We start from the raw sequence: 15493 nt of genomic DNA, 5'->3' as shown, positions 1-15493 counted from the left end.
TAAATATGGGAATACTAGTAGGAGGTATATTTCTGCACAGCACATTTGATTCTGAACCTTCTGCTTGGTTATCAACTCTGAGAAAGCAAGATTGTCCCAAGTTTGGTTTGTTCAAGCTGTCAGAGTATGTTGGACAACTCAACTTTTCCATACCCTTAAAGGAAGGTACGATGCCAAAGATAGAGGAGAGATAATAATTGCTTGACTGGACTGATTGTTTAGCTCAGATGTACTTCCAATAACTTCTATTGTGATCCAGCTGGGGCCTTAAATACACAACTAAATCACAAGAAATTATGGTTAGTTAAGTTATCAAATGATTATAGCTTTATGTCTTTCAACCTGTCATATTTTAAGGTCAGGAAAGTAACATTTTCAGTCATTCACAATTAAGAAACAGTGTTGTGATAACATCACCTTGCAAAAAGCCATAAATGTGTTGCTCTATAATATTTAAGATTTCTGTGTTTATTTTGGATATGAATGAGAAAGGCTATAAAATGAACTTGGTACTTTTTCCATTACAGTGTGGTCTGAGGAAGTGCAATACTAGATATAATAGGACCACACAGCTGAGCATTTTTAATGATCATGAAATGATTGAATTTACTGAATTATCTCAACACACATTGTTCTGATACTATCAATTTGCCTTAAATCAGTTGAAGAATGCAATGTACAATAGCTGTGTTAGGTGTATGGCATTCTGGTCATTAATAGTTCATTATACTTTTTAATGCAGATTACCTCGTAGTTTACTTTTCGTAAACACAGTGCTAGACTAACAACTCATAGTTCTCTGCTGCTGCTGGATAACCTCCTGTAATGATATTTACATACAGAAGAACAAGAGCATAAGATAGATTAAAAAATAAAATAAAACATAAAATTTTACTCATAAATGTGTGATTTAGTATGAATTTTATGAAACTTTTAGAAATTCTAGGCACAGTGAAAGAGTATCTTGTAAGTGAATTTTATACCCCTCAGAGAAGACACATGGGTTGATACCATTTTGTTTTTTAAGGTAGGTTATAAAACAACACCTAGAAGATTAAAATCCCATAAGCAGTGCTGAAAGGAAATCCAGGACAGATTCTTAGAAAGCTTCTTCATGGACAATGGCATTGCTTTGCAGTTTGTCATAATGGAGAATGCTTTTAACACAAATTTTAGTTACTTTTTACTTTTTCTATCGAGAAACATTTGCCCAATATTTTGGGTTCAGTGATTTCATGGGAGCTTGCAGCTCGTGCCACCTGATGGTGTGGTACACAATGGTTAGCATTGCCCCCTAAGGCAATATTAGTGTGAAGATTATTGTGAAGATAATTAATGCCTGTCAAACGCTTTGTGTGCATGTGCATAGTTTGTTTGTGTGTAATGATAAAAAGTCTGATGACAGAGTTCTTTTAGCTCGCATTGTTTAAGGCTGGGAGGCATGGCAAAGTGTAATACAACACAGTGCATACTTAAATAATTTCTGCCAGTTGCTCATTGTGAGAGCTTTGAAAGCAAAGCTCTGAAATACTTCTTTAAATATTCAGAAAAGGAATTGTCAGTACTGAAGTTATGAATTAATTATACACTTGTATGCTTGTATTTGCATCATCAGCATTCTAAAAACTCAAGAAGCTGACAGGAGAAAGATGTCACTTGAGATACATGAACTGTAATAAGCAGTTGCAGGACAACAGGAACTGCAGTCTGTAGAAAAGGAGAAATTCGTAACGTCACCTGCAGTCCTATGTGAATGCTAAGGGGTTAGATGCAACCAATGAATGATAATCCTCTTATATAATCTTGCATCTAAAAAGATAAACTATAAACCATTTGCTGTTCAGTGCATCAGAACACAAAGTTTGCCATACTCAGAATGCTTGTAAATGTGTTTTAAGAGATGGCTTTTATTCATAATGACAATCAACTTGTTTCTTGGAAAGAAGGAATAAGCTTTGTTCTAAATAGTGTTTGCTATTTGTGAAAAGAAAAAAGTAGCCTCCTGATTTATTGAAACCAGAATATGCTGATTCTTCTACTATCTCTTTAAAAAGCAGTGAATGTATTCGATAGATCTGACATGTTATTTCTCCCACTGGTGTTATAAAGGTTGAATACTTGATTCGGGGAAATGCATCATATTTTTCTGCTTCAATAGAGCTCCTGATATTGAAGTGATGCAGGACCATGTTTCTGAAAAATACTGATGAGAAGTTGAAAGCATTCAGCTTGCGTCATCTTTCAGATCTGAATGACACTAACTATTTTGCCTTAATAAGATCTATTAGATTTATGCTTGCTTGGAGATACTTCCTTAAATGCTTGATTTACCTTCTATAAGAACACAGAGGATAATATACTGTGTATTATATATGTGACACAAGGCACAAGTATTATGTATAAGAAACTAACTTGACGGTTAGCATGATGATTAATTTTAGTTTTCAAGAAACTAATGTGAAGAATGCTGCTTTTTAGAGTGTTTTCATTTTGAAATCCTGCTTCATGTTCATGATAATCCAGAACTCTAAATTGATTCAAAGTCTAAATTAATTCAAAAATAGTGCTTGTAATTAAAAAAAAAGAAGGAGACATTATGTTTCAGCAGCATTTAACTGCCAAAAGTGTGGCTATAGCTAAGTTTTTAATGAAGTAGTACTGTTCAATAGGCTATAAATAAATAAACTCTCTGGTTGGAGCAATCCCAGGCACAGCTACAGCTTGGGCAGAGAAGAGATTCAGAGCAGCCCTGCAGAGAAGGACCTGGGGGTGTTGGTCAATGAGAAAATGAACATGAGCCAGCTTCAGTGTGCGCTCACAGCCCAGAAAGCCAACTGTATCCTGGGCTGCATCAAAAGAAGCGTGACCAGCAGGTCAAAGGAGGTGATCCTGCCCCTCTACTCTGCTCGTGTGAGACCTCACTTGGAGTATTGTGTACAGTTCTGGTGTCCTCAACATAAGAAGGACATGGAACTGTTGGAAGAAGTCCAGAGGAGGGCCACGAGGATGATCAGGGGACTGGAGCAGCTCCCGTATGAAGACAGGCTGAGAAAGCTGGGGCTGTTCAGGCTGGAGAAGAGAACGCTGCGTGGAGACCTCATAGCAGCCTTCCAGTATCTGAAGGGGGCCTATAAGGATGCTGGGGAGGGACTCTTCATAAGGGACTGTAATGACAGGATAAGGAGTGACAGGTTCAAACTTAAACAGGGAAAGTTTAGATTGGATATAAGAAAGAAGTTCTTTACTGTGAGAGTGGTGAGGCATTGGAGTGTGTTGCCCAGGGAAGTTGTGAATGCTCCATCCCTGGCAGTGTTCAAGGCAAGGTTGGACAGAGCCTTGGGTGACATGGTTTTGTGTGAGGTGTCCCTGCCCATTGCAGGGGGGTTGGAACTAGATGATCTTAAGGTCCTTTCCAACCCTAACTATTCTATGATTTTATGGTAAATATATAAATATTTAACAGCCTGTGAGTAATACTAATCTAAAATTAATTGTTAGCTAGTAGTTTCAAAAATTAAATATTTAAAATTTGATGTATTTTTCTTTATATGCCTGCCAATATAGATTAAGCAAAAGATTTATACCATATCACATGTTAACTGCATATAGTACCTTATATTTATTATACTCCATTTGCAGCAAAGATGCTTTGGAATTAATCTCCAGTTTCTGAAGATGGAGTTGGTAAGACTGAGCATATTTTGGTTTTCTTCCATTAAGCAGTGTCATGACTGAAGGGGTGAGCCACTGCATAATGCTAAATAAATTGTTTCAATAGGATGCTTCCAGCAGAGCACTGAGTAATATAAAAGTTCAGGTTCTTATTTAATTATACATTACTATTTTCAAGTGTCAACTGTTCCTTTTTGTTTAAAATTGTTAATTCAGAATGAACTGACAGAGGAGGAAATTGCATTAACTCAAAATATGAAAATTCCCATTTGTAAGAAAATGAGTTTGGTTTGGAAATTTGTCTGTTACAATAAGATTGAGTCAACAGGCTTCTTGGATTTATGAAACAGTTTTTACTTGTCTTTCAGATTGGAGGAGATGCAACAGGAGTCTTCACACTGCTTAGAAATTTCTGTTAAAGACTAATAGGTTTATTTTGTGTCAACTCACTGAAGTTTTATTTTATGTCTTGCAGGTTGTCTTGTATCCAACATCCAACAGCCCAAAGTCACCTGATCTCCACAAAATGGTAGTCCCAAAAAACAGCCAGGATAGTGACTTGAAAATTAAGCTGGCAGTGAGAATGGATAAACCACCACACATGAAGCACTGTGGGTAAGTGTCCATTTCCTGCCTATTTTATTATTTTGCCTCACTCTGCCTGTGTTCAACCTTGTTTGTAAAGTTTGTAATACATTATAAATGTGCACAGCAGTTCCTATAGCCTGGCATCGTATTAAATCCTTGTTTTATACGTAAAGTTTGGAATAGTCAGGAATAATAGATGTTTAGTGATGTGTAAAGACAAATGATGAGCTAACTCTGAAATGCAGAACTTCAAGTACAGTGTCATTTAGAAACTGGTTTTGAATGTAAAAATTTATAGCACTTTGGAAAATAAAGCTGATATTTAGGAGAAATGTATTTTTCCATTAAAACAGGATTAATTATATACTTAAATATGATGGTATTTGCAACATAGCCTTCTCTTTTCTTTCTCTGTCTCCTGTAGTATTTCTCTTGTAAGGAATTAAGGTACAAATACAAGTTTCAGGACATTTTTCTGTCAAACACCGAAAATATATGGAATAGATTATTCAGCTTACTTAGGCAATTACCATCGCTTTTCCTCATCCCAACTGCAAAACCAGATAGTGTTGCCGACAGTAGCAAGGCTGTATCTGTTGGAACAATCACCAGGGTTGTTTTCCATCCTTCTGACTTCTGAAGTAGAAACTAATTTCAAAAAAGAGGACTATTCAACATGTTAATGTAGTATTAATGTAGCGGCCATACTATTTAGATTCCTTTTTAATCTCCTTCTGTTAATATTCTGCTCATTATATGCATACATTAATTGCTAAAATCTCCTATATCAATCATTTTTTTATATATATAATTAAAAACACGTTACATTTTGGCAAAAATGTAATTGGTTGGGCTGAAATTTCCCAGGTATCAGCCTCAGCCCTCATTTTGGTTTTGGGAAACTTAGACACAGTCAGGACTGTAACAATGGGATTTGGTGGCTGGAGACCTATGGCTGGTGATCAGGAGCTGTGACGAAAAAGAGTGAAACCAGTCATGGAGCCAATGGGAACTGGAGCTACTGTGTTTGGAGACTGGGAATGAGATGAGAAAACTTAGGAGTAGGGCTGCAAATAGATGCATAAGAAAAATGGTGTAATGTGTCAGGAGAGAACAGGAAGACCAGGCTGACATGAGTAAGTTGAAGTGGAGAGGTCCTAGGGAGAAAAGTGCTTGCCTGTGCTAAAGAATGATATCCTCCTGTTAGTTTCTATCCCCACCAATTTGTTTCCACTCACCAAACACCTCTGAAATGGTTTGGTAATTGTGACTCATCTTTGTTTGGAGCCAGAGCACTAACAGGTTCAATCTCCTGATGCTGGAAGACATTCAGCCTGTTGAAGTCATGAATACTGCAGAAATGGCACAGTGCTGCCTGCGTTCTTCAGTGGTTTGTCAAAAGGTAGTCATGGGGCAGCATGAATTGATGCATCAACAGATGTGTCTAATTTGAACATAGCCTGGTTTGGTTGCATACTGCACACCACAGCTGTATCAAGGATGTTGTGCTCCCATGCACAACAGGTGACAACAGGGAGAAGTCCCCATGTTTAATCAGGTCACTGATAATGTTGGGGTTATACTGTCTGCAACCCCGCTCAGGGTGTAACATGCAACTTACATTGACTTGGGTACCAGCAAAAAGGACAAGGCTCCAGTGCTTCCAGTCATCCTGCTTCTGGTTCTCTCAGAGGCTTTCAAGGCTGGGAGCTGTTCTTCCAGGGTCTTCAGAGGATCTTCCTAACCTCCCAGCTTACTTTTACATACTGGTTTGTGTCACTAGTCTTCTTAGAGAGCATTAAATGATTGCCCAATCAAATATCACTTTCACTAACTTAATCAGTATCCCTTTCCTCTGCTGCTGCTGGTTACTTCCTCACATTGATTTTGAATGCTGATCTCCTGGCATAGTTGTTTACTTCTTCGTTTTGCTTCATGGTCACTGCTGTCACTATTCTCCAGGCAGATATTGTTGTTCTTCCCACCAAAAATGCTCAAGGTCAGTCTTCATTTCCCTTTCTTCATAGTCGTTAGCCTTAATGATGATTATCTACTTGTCTAGAAAAGTTAGGGTATCAGAGGATGGCTGTATAAACTCCTCCACCGTAAGGATATGTGACATGAAATAAAAGGTTAATAATTCTTCCAATAACCATTGAAAAGATTGATGAAATACTTTATAATGATACTGAAGGTAAAGGGTGTTTGTTTGATAGGGAAAAAAAGAAAAACACCTGCTAGACAAATCATTCATGTGTACAGTCAGGAACCATTAATATTATGGAAAGCCATCATCCAAGCACCCTCTGCAGCCTTCTCTTGACTTCCTGGGTGAGTGTAAGTAGTAAGTGGTCATTTGTTATTTTTTCACGAGGGATTCCCATCTGCTTCAATAAACAGATTGAAGCTGTTCTGGTTCTGAACTGATACTGTGGTATCACAGAAATCCTCATTTGTGAAGAGGCTGGAAACACACAGTGGATAATAGACAATATTATGGTGAGGCAAAGGAATATGGTGCAGTTAAGGGTAGTTAAGGAATGCCTGGAAGAATTTGCTTTTATCTCTGTTTGTGCTACACAGAAGGACCTGCCTGTAAGAAACTGAAACATTTCCACCTGTAGTAACTGGTGGTATGTCATTTTTTTCACATGCCCAGTTTTATAAACTGGAGTCTGATTTCATAGAGGTGCCCAACATTACAGTTACTAGTTGAAATCAGTGGAAACTAGGCTGCAAATATACATTGTGCTGCTAGAGTCCAAATATCCTAAAAAAACCCAGATCTTCATCTTAATAGCCAAAGCCTATAATTTTTAGTACTTCAGTTCTGTTATCAAGGGAGAATAATACCACTTTCCAGTGTTATACACGTTTGAAGGTAAATCTTGAGAAGCAACCGGTAGGAAAGGCTCTTACATACCTCATGAGCTGGGAAAGCAAGGCATGGTCACTTCTTAAACACATGGCCAAAGGCTTATGTTCTGCTGGGCAGTGTTACTGCAGTGCCAGGCTCTGCAGCTTACTGGTGCACCTGCACAAGGTACAAAAGCAAATAACTCATTACTCTCTGTAAAGTAGTGTTTGCATAACATGCAGTGAAGCATGTATGAAGGAGAAAATAAAGTGTTGAAGGGCTGGAAGGCAGCTGCTGCTGTCCTGAATAGTGAAAAGGGCTGGGAGGTTATTTTATTTTATTTTTTACTTTTTTAAATGTGTGTGGTCAGTTACTGAAGTAGTGGGTTATAGAGTACATAAAAAGGGGGGAAAATAAAAGGTTGAAAGACTGTGATCATCCTTGTTGCTAGAATTTTGTCATGTTAACAAGTTGAATTTTGCAGCCTTAATGACAGTCTTCTAATGTAGTTAGTGTGATTTATCCCAGTTAAGTTCTAATTCTTCAGTTTATTCCTCATATTTCTCATGCTTTACCTTTGCCCCATCTTTGGATTAGGCAATTTACGTTTTCTCACTTGGCCTGAGTTAGCACTTAACATAAAAGGTCCATATTTGTCTCATAGGAAAAGAAGGCGCTCTGTTGGCATTAGATACTGCCTTTCAGCTGTGAATCTCCAAATTTATTCAAAATTGAATTAGAATTTTATGCCACTGCCAACTGCAGTAAGAAGAGAGGTTATTAGATTAATGCTGTATCATAATTAAAATAATAATGGTAATAAGAAACCACTTTTTTGAAATAGGGATAGCTGTGTTCAAATATTTCAGATTCTTCAGCATCAACAAAATCCACAGGCCCAAGCTAATGATGAGTTTACAGTTTTACTCCTTCAGAAAAGTTTCTTCTGTTTAAGACTGACTTTACTTATTGACATAGGGGATATGCTGAAAGCTTTCAAAACCTGTCTCTCATTTATGCCTCAAAAAAATCAGTTTTATAATTTCTTGTACTTGAACTGAGATTTTTAATTCACAAATAGTATTCTGGACTGCAGCACCTTCAGATCACATTCTCTCTTTGAGCTTCCATAGTCATAACAAATAATTATATTTCAAATCAAATTATAAACATGGGATTTTTTTTCATTATAAGATGTAACCTTAAATAAAATAAATAAAAATCCTTATGGCTCAACACTACTATGAATCTCAATTGCAGTTCATTTGTGCCTCTGAGAAAAAGAGATAGCTTTGGTAACCAAATTACTTTTACACTAGTGTTTGTGTTGACACATTCATACAGCTAATCTGGTGTTACTTCACTAATGATGTGATTCTTAAAAAAAACACTTGATCATGGAAACACTCAATGATTTTTCTGTACATTCTGCTATATGCTTAAAAAGCAAGGAATGCTGATATACCTCTTAGAATAAATATAATCCTGTCATTTATTTTAGATATTTTTTTATCTTGCATGAAAGGCCCTCAGAGTCTGAAACAACAATCCTTTTATATTTAAGCCTGTCAGTAGATTACAAAGGGAATCATGCACAGCTAGAAATCTTGTGTAGTGATGAGGTAAAGTCACTCTTCAATGGGGATTTGTAAAACAGTTCCGATTATTGGCAATTCGTGATATTCCGGGTTCCTTTCTCATAATTTGTAACATATTTGTCATCTCCTCATAGGATGTGACAACTTTTTCCTTGTCTAAAATCCAAAGCCCATACAATACATATTTTTTTAATCTGCTTTATTAAGGTAGTAAAGCAAGCATGCATAAAAAAAGGATGTTTTCAATATTCCTATTAATTTCTTCTGTTCCAATCTTGAATCTAAAACAAATCATCAGAGGAAATAAGCAGAATTTGACCTAAAAACTTCCCATACAAAAATATTGAAAGCCTGTTTATTTCTGTCAAGTTACAAAAGCAGCATTAGGGAGGTACTCTTTTCTTCAGGAAGGCTCACTTGGCTGTACTTAACTCATAATTAAATTAGGGTTGAAAAAACAAGCTAGACAGGTTAATCCACTCAGGATATGGGGGTTACTGTAAATACCTTTCCTAATGCATGGTTTATTTCTAATGTGCCTTTGGACATCTGTGTGCATTTAAGGCATACATTATTCTTTTAAAGTAGATTTTGTGTCAGTTAAGTTGTCTGTTAGCATAGCCTAGTGGTTACTAAAGGGTATTATTCTATTGCTTCCAATCTAGAAATAAAATAAGGGATACTGAAATTTTTTTCAAAGAGTTTGCTTTGCTTAAAAATGGCCATTAAAAAACAAAAAAATGATAATGTACAATGAAATTCTTACAAATTGAGCAGCCTGAACAGTACAATATTTCAAAGTGGAACTATTTGAATTTGACTTTCAAAGTAAAACATTTCAGCCTAGCTCTTGTCCACAACTCTTCAGAGATTTGAAAGGCAAAATTCATTCTTGTAAGTTTTGTCCTGCTCTCTGCTATGACATGCACAGCTACAGGTTGGGCAATAAGGAAATTCAGAGCAGCCCTGTGGAGAAGGACCTGGGGGTGTTGGTCAATGAGAAAATGAACATGAGCCAGCTTCAGTGTGCTCTCACAGCCCAGAAAGCCAACTGTATCCTGGGCTGCATCAGAAGAAGCTTGACCAGCAGGTCGAAGGAGGTGATCCTGCCCCTCTACTCTGCTCTCGTCAGACCTCACTTGGAGTATTGTGTGCAGTTCTGGTGTCCTCAACATAAGAAGGACATGGAACTGTTGGAAGAAGTCCAGAGGAGGGCCACGAGGATGCTCAGGGAACTGGAGCACCTCCCATATGAAGATAGGCTGGGAAAGTTGGGGCTGTTCAGCCTGGAGAAGAAAAGGCTGCATGGAGACCTCATAGCAGCCTTCCAGTATCTGAAGGGGGCCTAAAGTGATGCTGGGGAGGGACTCTTCATAAGGGACTGTAGTGATAGGACAAGGGGTAACGAGGTGAAACTTAAACAGCAGAGGTTTAGACTGGATATAAGGAAGAAATTCTTTACTGTTAGGGTGGTGAGGTACTGGAATGGGTTGCCCAGGTAGGTTGTGAATGATCCACCCCTGCTGGTCCTCAGGGCTGGGTTGGACAGAGCCTTGGGTGACATGGTTTAGTGTGAGGTGTCCCTGCCCATGGCAGGGTGGTTGGAACTTGATTATCTTAAGGTCCCTTCCAACCCTAACTATTCTATGATTCTATGATTCTATGTTGCAGATGGAGGTGTTATATCTTTAATTCCTTAAGCTTTCTCTTGTGCAATGGGGATTAACTGAAATATTCCTATGAAAGCATTTATAAACAGTAAATATAGCTGCTGGTTCCTGTATGTGACTGAAGTATCGCATTTTTCCTCCTGCTTCTGTAGTTTAGAGCTAAAGGAAATCTGTGAGACAAATGTCCTGATTAGCAGCCTTCTAAGATGCAGAAAATAAGTAATTTTCTCTTCTTATTTTTCTGACACTTGTCACCCATTAATAAAATATTTTGTTGGAGAGGAACGCAAGTATAATTACCTCTCTTTTACAGATGAGTGAAATGAAGGCAAGAATGAACAGAGAACACCCAAGGTCACAGGCAATTCGGTGACTGAGCTGAGGGTAACACTGGGGTCTGCTGACTTCTCAGTGGGTAGGGCTGTAGTGTGTGTGACTGTTACCTGAATAAACTGTTGTCATAGCTACTAGTGAGCACATAAGTCAGCTAAGAGCAGACACAGGGACAATGAAGTCAGCCAGAACAATGGTGGTGCCAGCTGCTATGTGCTGCTTGTCCAGGATCACCTAGCAGAGAAGGGCAGGAGGAGAAATAGAATTAGCTTTATATCTTGAAGGTATGTAAGCTGATCTGAAGATGAAATCTGCTACTAGTATCATTATTTCAGAGAAACGTGCAAGGTGATCACATTGCAATGATGCTATTTCAATTCTGGGTTACTTTAACAGCTAAAGACGTTAGGGATAGAGTCACACTTCTCTTAGGAAGTACTGCACACTCCCTGTCACAAATAGGCCTTTGTGTTGCATATAATGTATTTAAATCTGGCTTCAGACCTTTCTCTGAGCTGAAACACATAGATATGTCAGTAATTCCAAATCATTTGTTTTACCAACACTGAAAAGATGAAATAGAAACAAAAGTTTGGCTAACCTAAAATGTTTAGGTTGTCTTAGATTAAGTATACAGTTACTTCAAAAGTGAAGAAAAGTGTTAGAAACCTGAATATATCCAAAATCTTAGAAAATCCTTAGTAATTCTTGTTATGATATAGTAGTATGTAGCATAGGCATCTTCAATTCCTATTAGTTTCTATGAGATGAAAACAGTAACTTTCTATGTTGCTTTTCAGCATTTACTGAAAATAGTTTTCTCCTTAGTGAAGATAGTAACATTTTTCTCTTAGGAAAAGGGAGAGGGGGCTGAGAGATTCCAAATAACCAAATGTTAAAATAAATTGATATTTATTTAACTATAGCATTTCTTTACATACGTAAGTTCTTTTGTATCTCTATATAATATTTGTCTTTCCAATTGTGCTAAGCACGTCTAGTTGTAACCATCAAGTCAGTATATTAGCACCATCTAGCTTTCTGTTTGTAGCTATTGCACTTTTTTTTCCAGCTTAAAGGGTAGGACAGCACTGACTTCAGCTGCTGCTTCAAAGAGCAGGGCTCTCACAGTCCTTTGGTACAGAGCTTATGTTTCAGTTTGTGAACTTTAAGACTGGGAAGCATAAGGAAAGTCAGCAGGAAGAAAATGGGAAGCATAAGGAAAGTCAGATGGAAGGTAATGTTGAGTTTGTTTGAATTTTGCAAACTTCACAGAGTTTGGAATCCTTTTCTGATTATTTAGTCATATGGCCTCCCTATAGCAGCCCCAAAAATTTAGGTATTTAGGCTATATCAGAGTTGTCTGAGTTTTCTCAAAGCCACTGGGTAGGGAGAAATACCTTGACAGGTTGGTTTATCAATGCTAAGGCATTGCCTATGGAAAAAAAAAATAAAGGTACACTGCAGTCATAAGGTAAATTTTTCACTGTATGTACTGCATTCAGAAGTATGGGTTATCTACTAAGTTCAAGTAAATGCCTGATCACCAGACAACTTCAGTGGGCTTCAGTTACGTCATGTCATCTCATGTCTCATGTCAGTCATGTCATCTTTTTCCTTCTGCCTTATCCACAGTTACTTATATCTGAATTCAGATCAGAGATAAACTATACATAACTGCCCAAGTGATTTTTAAAAGCTAGGTCTCATTTTAAATGAAACTTGGGCTACTTTGAAGGCTAGTAAAACAATTTTGCTACAGGTAACCATGTCCTTATGAGAAATATCTTCACTTCTACTGATATTTCTTGGTTTTCTTACAAGTTACAGATATTGACCTTTATGGATAAAATATACTCTTATGAGATGAATGACATTAGGTATTTCATATTAAATAAATGTCACTTCAGTTAATTCCTGTGAGGACTTGGTGTTGGCACTGGTGGTAGATAGGGTTTGTGATGTCCTCTGACACAATAGCTTGTTCTGTTTGGCAGCAGACACACTTGATTTGTGTTTTTAACATCTGCAATTTGATTCAAAGCATTTTCTTATTGTATCAATAGAACAGTAGAGTTGTAAGAAATATGGGTGGAGTATATCAGTGGTCTTTATCATTTCTATTACAATACATTTGAGAGATAAATCTTTTGACAGATACGTGACAGAGATTACCTACTGCCATTGGCAACATCAGGCCTTCCAGTATTTTGAGATGACATGTAATCCATTTGCAGATGTGAGGTTATTGTACCTTTGTGCTATTGATGAAACTGATTGATGTGCCACTCATTCCTCATGTGTGGGTAGAGTGCCTGACATGAAGGAAAGCCTCAGTTTTCACCTGAGTCTTGATTCATTAACCCTACAACCAAAAATCTTCTTACTTCCTGAGGCTCTCATGTTACCTTGTGAAATATTGTAACATGTTGAAACTCTGTGAGGGACAGCCATCTGGTGCAAGAGCAAGCTATCACATGAATCGAGTGTGTATTCAAGTTAGCTGGGCCTAAGTAAAATTAGTCACTGCCTCTAGCTCTGATTTTACAGTGCTCACAGCTTTTCTTGTCTCTCTTATTGCTGGTAAATGGGACAATGTTTGCTGAGTGTATCTGGCCTCAAAATTAGCACCCAAGTTGTCTGAAGAACCTCATTCTCATCTACCCGTGTAGATGAGCTCCTTTCCAAAGAGTTCCATATAAGCAAGTGGGGATATTAATAATATGGAAGATGAACAAAAGCAGTTGTATCTAAGGTTATTCACTAGTAAGGAAACTGTATTTATGAAGCAAAAGTGTGTTAGAGGTTTCTTTTTAATATAACTATTTCATGAGGAGGTCGTGAGACTTGGCAGCAGACAGGGAAAGAAAGAAATTATACTTGGCTAGCTCTCCATCCTGACCAAAAACTGACTGTGATGCCAGCATTGTAGTTCTGTTGGGGTCAACAACATGGTCACCACACTTTTGAATTAAGAGTTGGCTCATGCTCACACTGAAAGCATGGACAACATGACCTCATATTTGCTTGCCATATGCAGAGGACCTGAGACACTGGACAAAAGATGCCATTGTAGTCTCTGACAGGAAGGCATAAAGAAGTATTAGAGTTTCAGTTAAGTTTCATTGTCTTTGAAGACAGAAGAGGTGTGAACTGCAAAGCTTCATTTTCCAATCCATATATAACCTGGACCTAGCATGACAATCCAAAATCTTAAGACTGATCAAGACAACCGAGTCAGCGGTAATTAATTCAGCACTGCATTAATATAGTGCTGAAGCAAACTGTATTAATGCAGTGTTTTACTCAGCACCACTTATGAAAGATGTGTTGTGTAGATGATAGAATAGGCTTTGATTGAATTTTAAGCACAGTTGACTGTTGAAGAAAAACGGTGTGTCAGTAAAGAATGTGAGCATCAACAGGAGTGAACAGTGCAGCCTACTGCTTATTCAGAATGTCTGCTTTTCTCTTCACATCAAAGTATGCCAGAATGTCACCTAACATCCAGCACCACATATTTATGTGTGTTGAACATGTTTTCTCTACTCAGTGTATGGTCCTGCAGAAGGATCAGAAATGCCTATGGAGAGTATCCTGGCTGCAAACTTCAGAAAACTTTATGAAATGAGATAGTCATCACTGAATACCTTGAACTGGAAAGGACTGGCATTGCTAATCTGTAAATTAACTACTCTTCCTGCTGCACGAAGTTAAAATGATTGCCTGGAAATCATAAGAGCTTTTTACTAAAAGGAAGAGGAGATTATCTTTCCTTTCAACAGTAGTTCTCAGACAGTCACTAACTTCAGAGATCCAAGACCCTGAGGACAAGTGTGTGATTATTCCTTTCTGCAAGACGAGACTCATAAATCCTACCACAAAGTAAACCCAAGTGTTTCAAGAACTTCCAATACATGGAATGAGAATATTGAGAAATAATCACAAAATTTGAAAACTAAACCAGTGCCTTTACAGTTCAGCAGAAATATTGGTTGAATTTGGGCACATGATTAATAAAAATTATTGATTTTAGGTCCAGTAGCAGTGGTGTGTATTTTTATTTAGTCGGAGAGTTGACAGTAGCTTGTAGCTGTAATTATCTTACATCTTTTGCTAAATTCTGACAATAATATGATAATTTTCCATAATTGTAAGGCAACATGCACTGATATATACTGTAGTAAAATTTTTCCTATATACATTTACAAACAGCATGACAGAATGGCTTGATTTTTAATTTACTTTCAGTAATATATGTATGCCTTACTACTATCATTCCAAAGTGCCTCAGTAGTATTTTCTGTTATACTAGTTTAAAATGTGCTAAACGCCAGTATTTCATTGTGTTAAATGCATGATTGCATTTTGTCATGAAGAAAAGTGCTAATGTGTTAACTGTCTTCATTTAAATGATTTTAATATTACACACTTTGGAAAAATCAGTTGACTGTAATCAGTTATTTTTTAAAAATGAAAATTGAACTTCATGAAAAATGATACAGTAAAATTACATTAATGATTGATTGGATAATGATGATGGGTTAATGTAAAATTGCTATGGAAGGAAGAAGCAAAAGTGTTTATCCTGCAGCTAGATCCTTAGAGAACAGATTATAGCTATGAGCCTGATTTTCAGTGCTTTCCACAGTAATTGCTTCTGAGGAGGCATGGGGAATCTTGAAGACCTTAATGATATGCCACTGCCACTTTAATTACTAAGAGAAGCCAAGAGAATCCTAATTGCCAAGAGAAGCATTACTAATTAAGATGTC

The 15493-nt window shown here is 37.3% G+C and overlaps 1 protein-coding gene across 15 annotated transcripts in view; it reads left to right on the top strand.

Moving 5' to 3' along the window:
• The window catches only part of CADPS2 (calcium dependent secretion activator 2), a 306360-nt gene that overhangs the window by 151204 nt on the left and 139663 nt on the right, over positions 1-15493 (top strand). For all 15 annotated transcript variants that reach the window (XM_031046299.2, XM_005146086.3, XM_005146087.3 and 12 more), the window contains exon 8: positions 4148-4287. In XM_031046299.2, the coding sequence (XP_030902159.1) occupies positions 4148-4287 (140 nt within the window). The remainder of the gene's footprint in view (positions 1-4147; positions 4288-15493) is intronic.

Source organism: Melopsittacus undulatus, chromosome 5 (assembly GCF_012275295.1).
Source record: "Melopsittacus undulatus isolate bMelUnd1 chromosome 5, bMelUnd1.mat.Z, whole genome shotgun sequence".
NCBI classification, from domain to species: Eukaryota; Metazoa; Chordata; class Aves; order Psittaciformes; family Psittaculidae; genus Melopsittacus; species Melopsittacus undulatus.
This window is presented reverse-complemented; position numbering and strand designations above follow the sequence as displayed.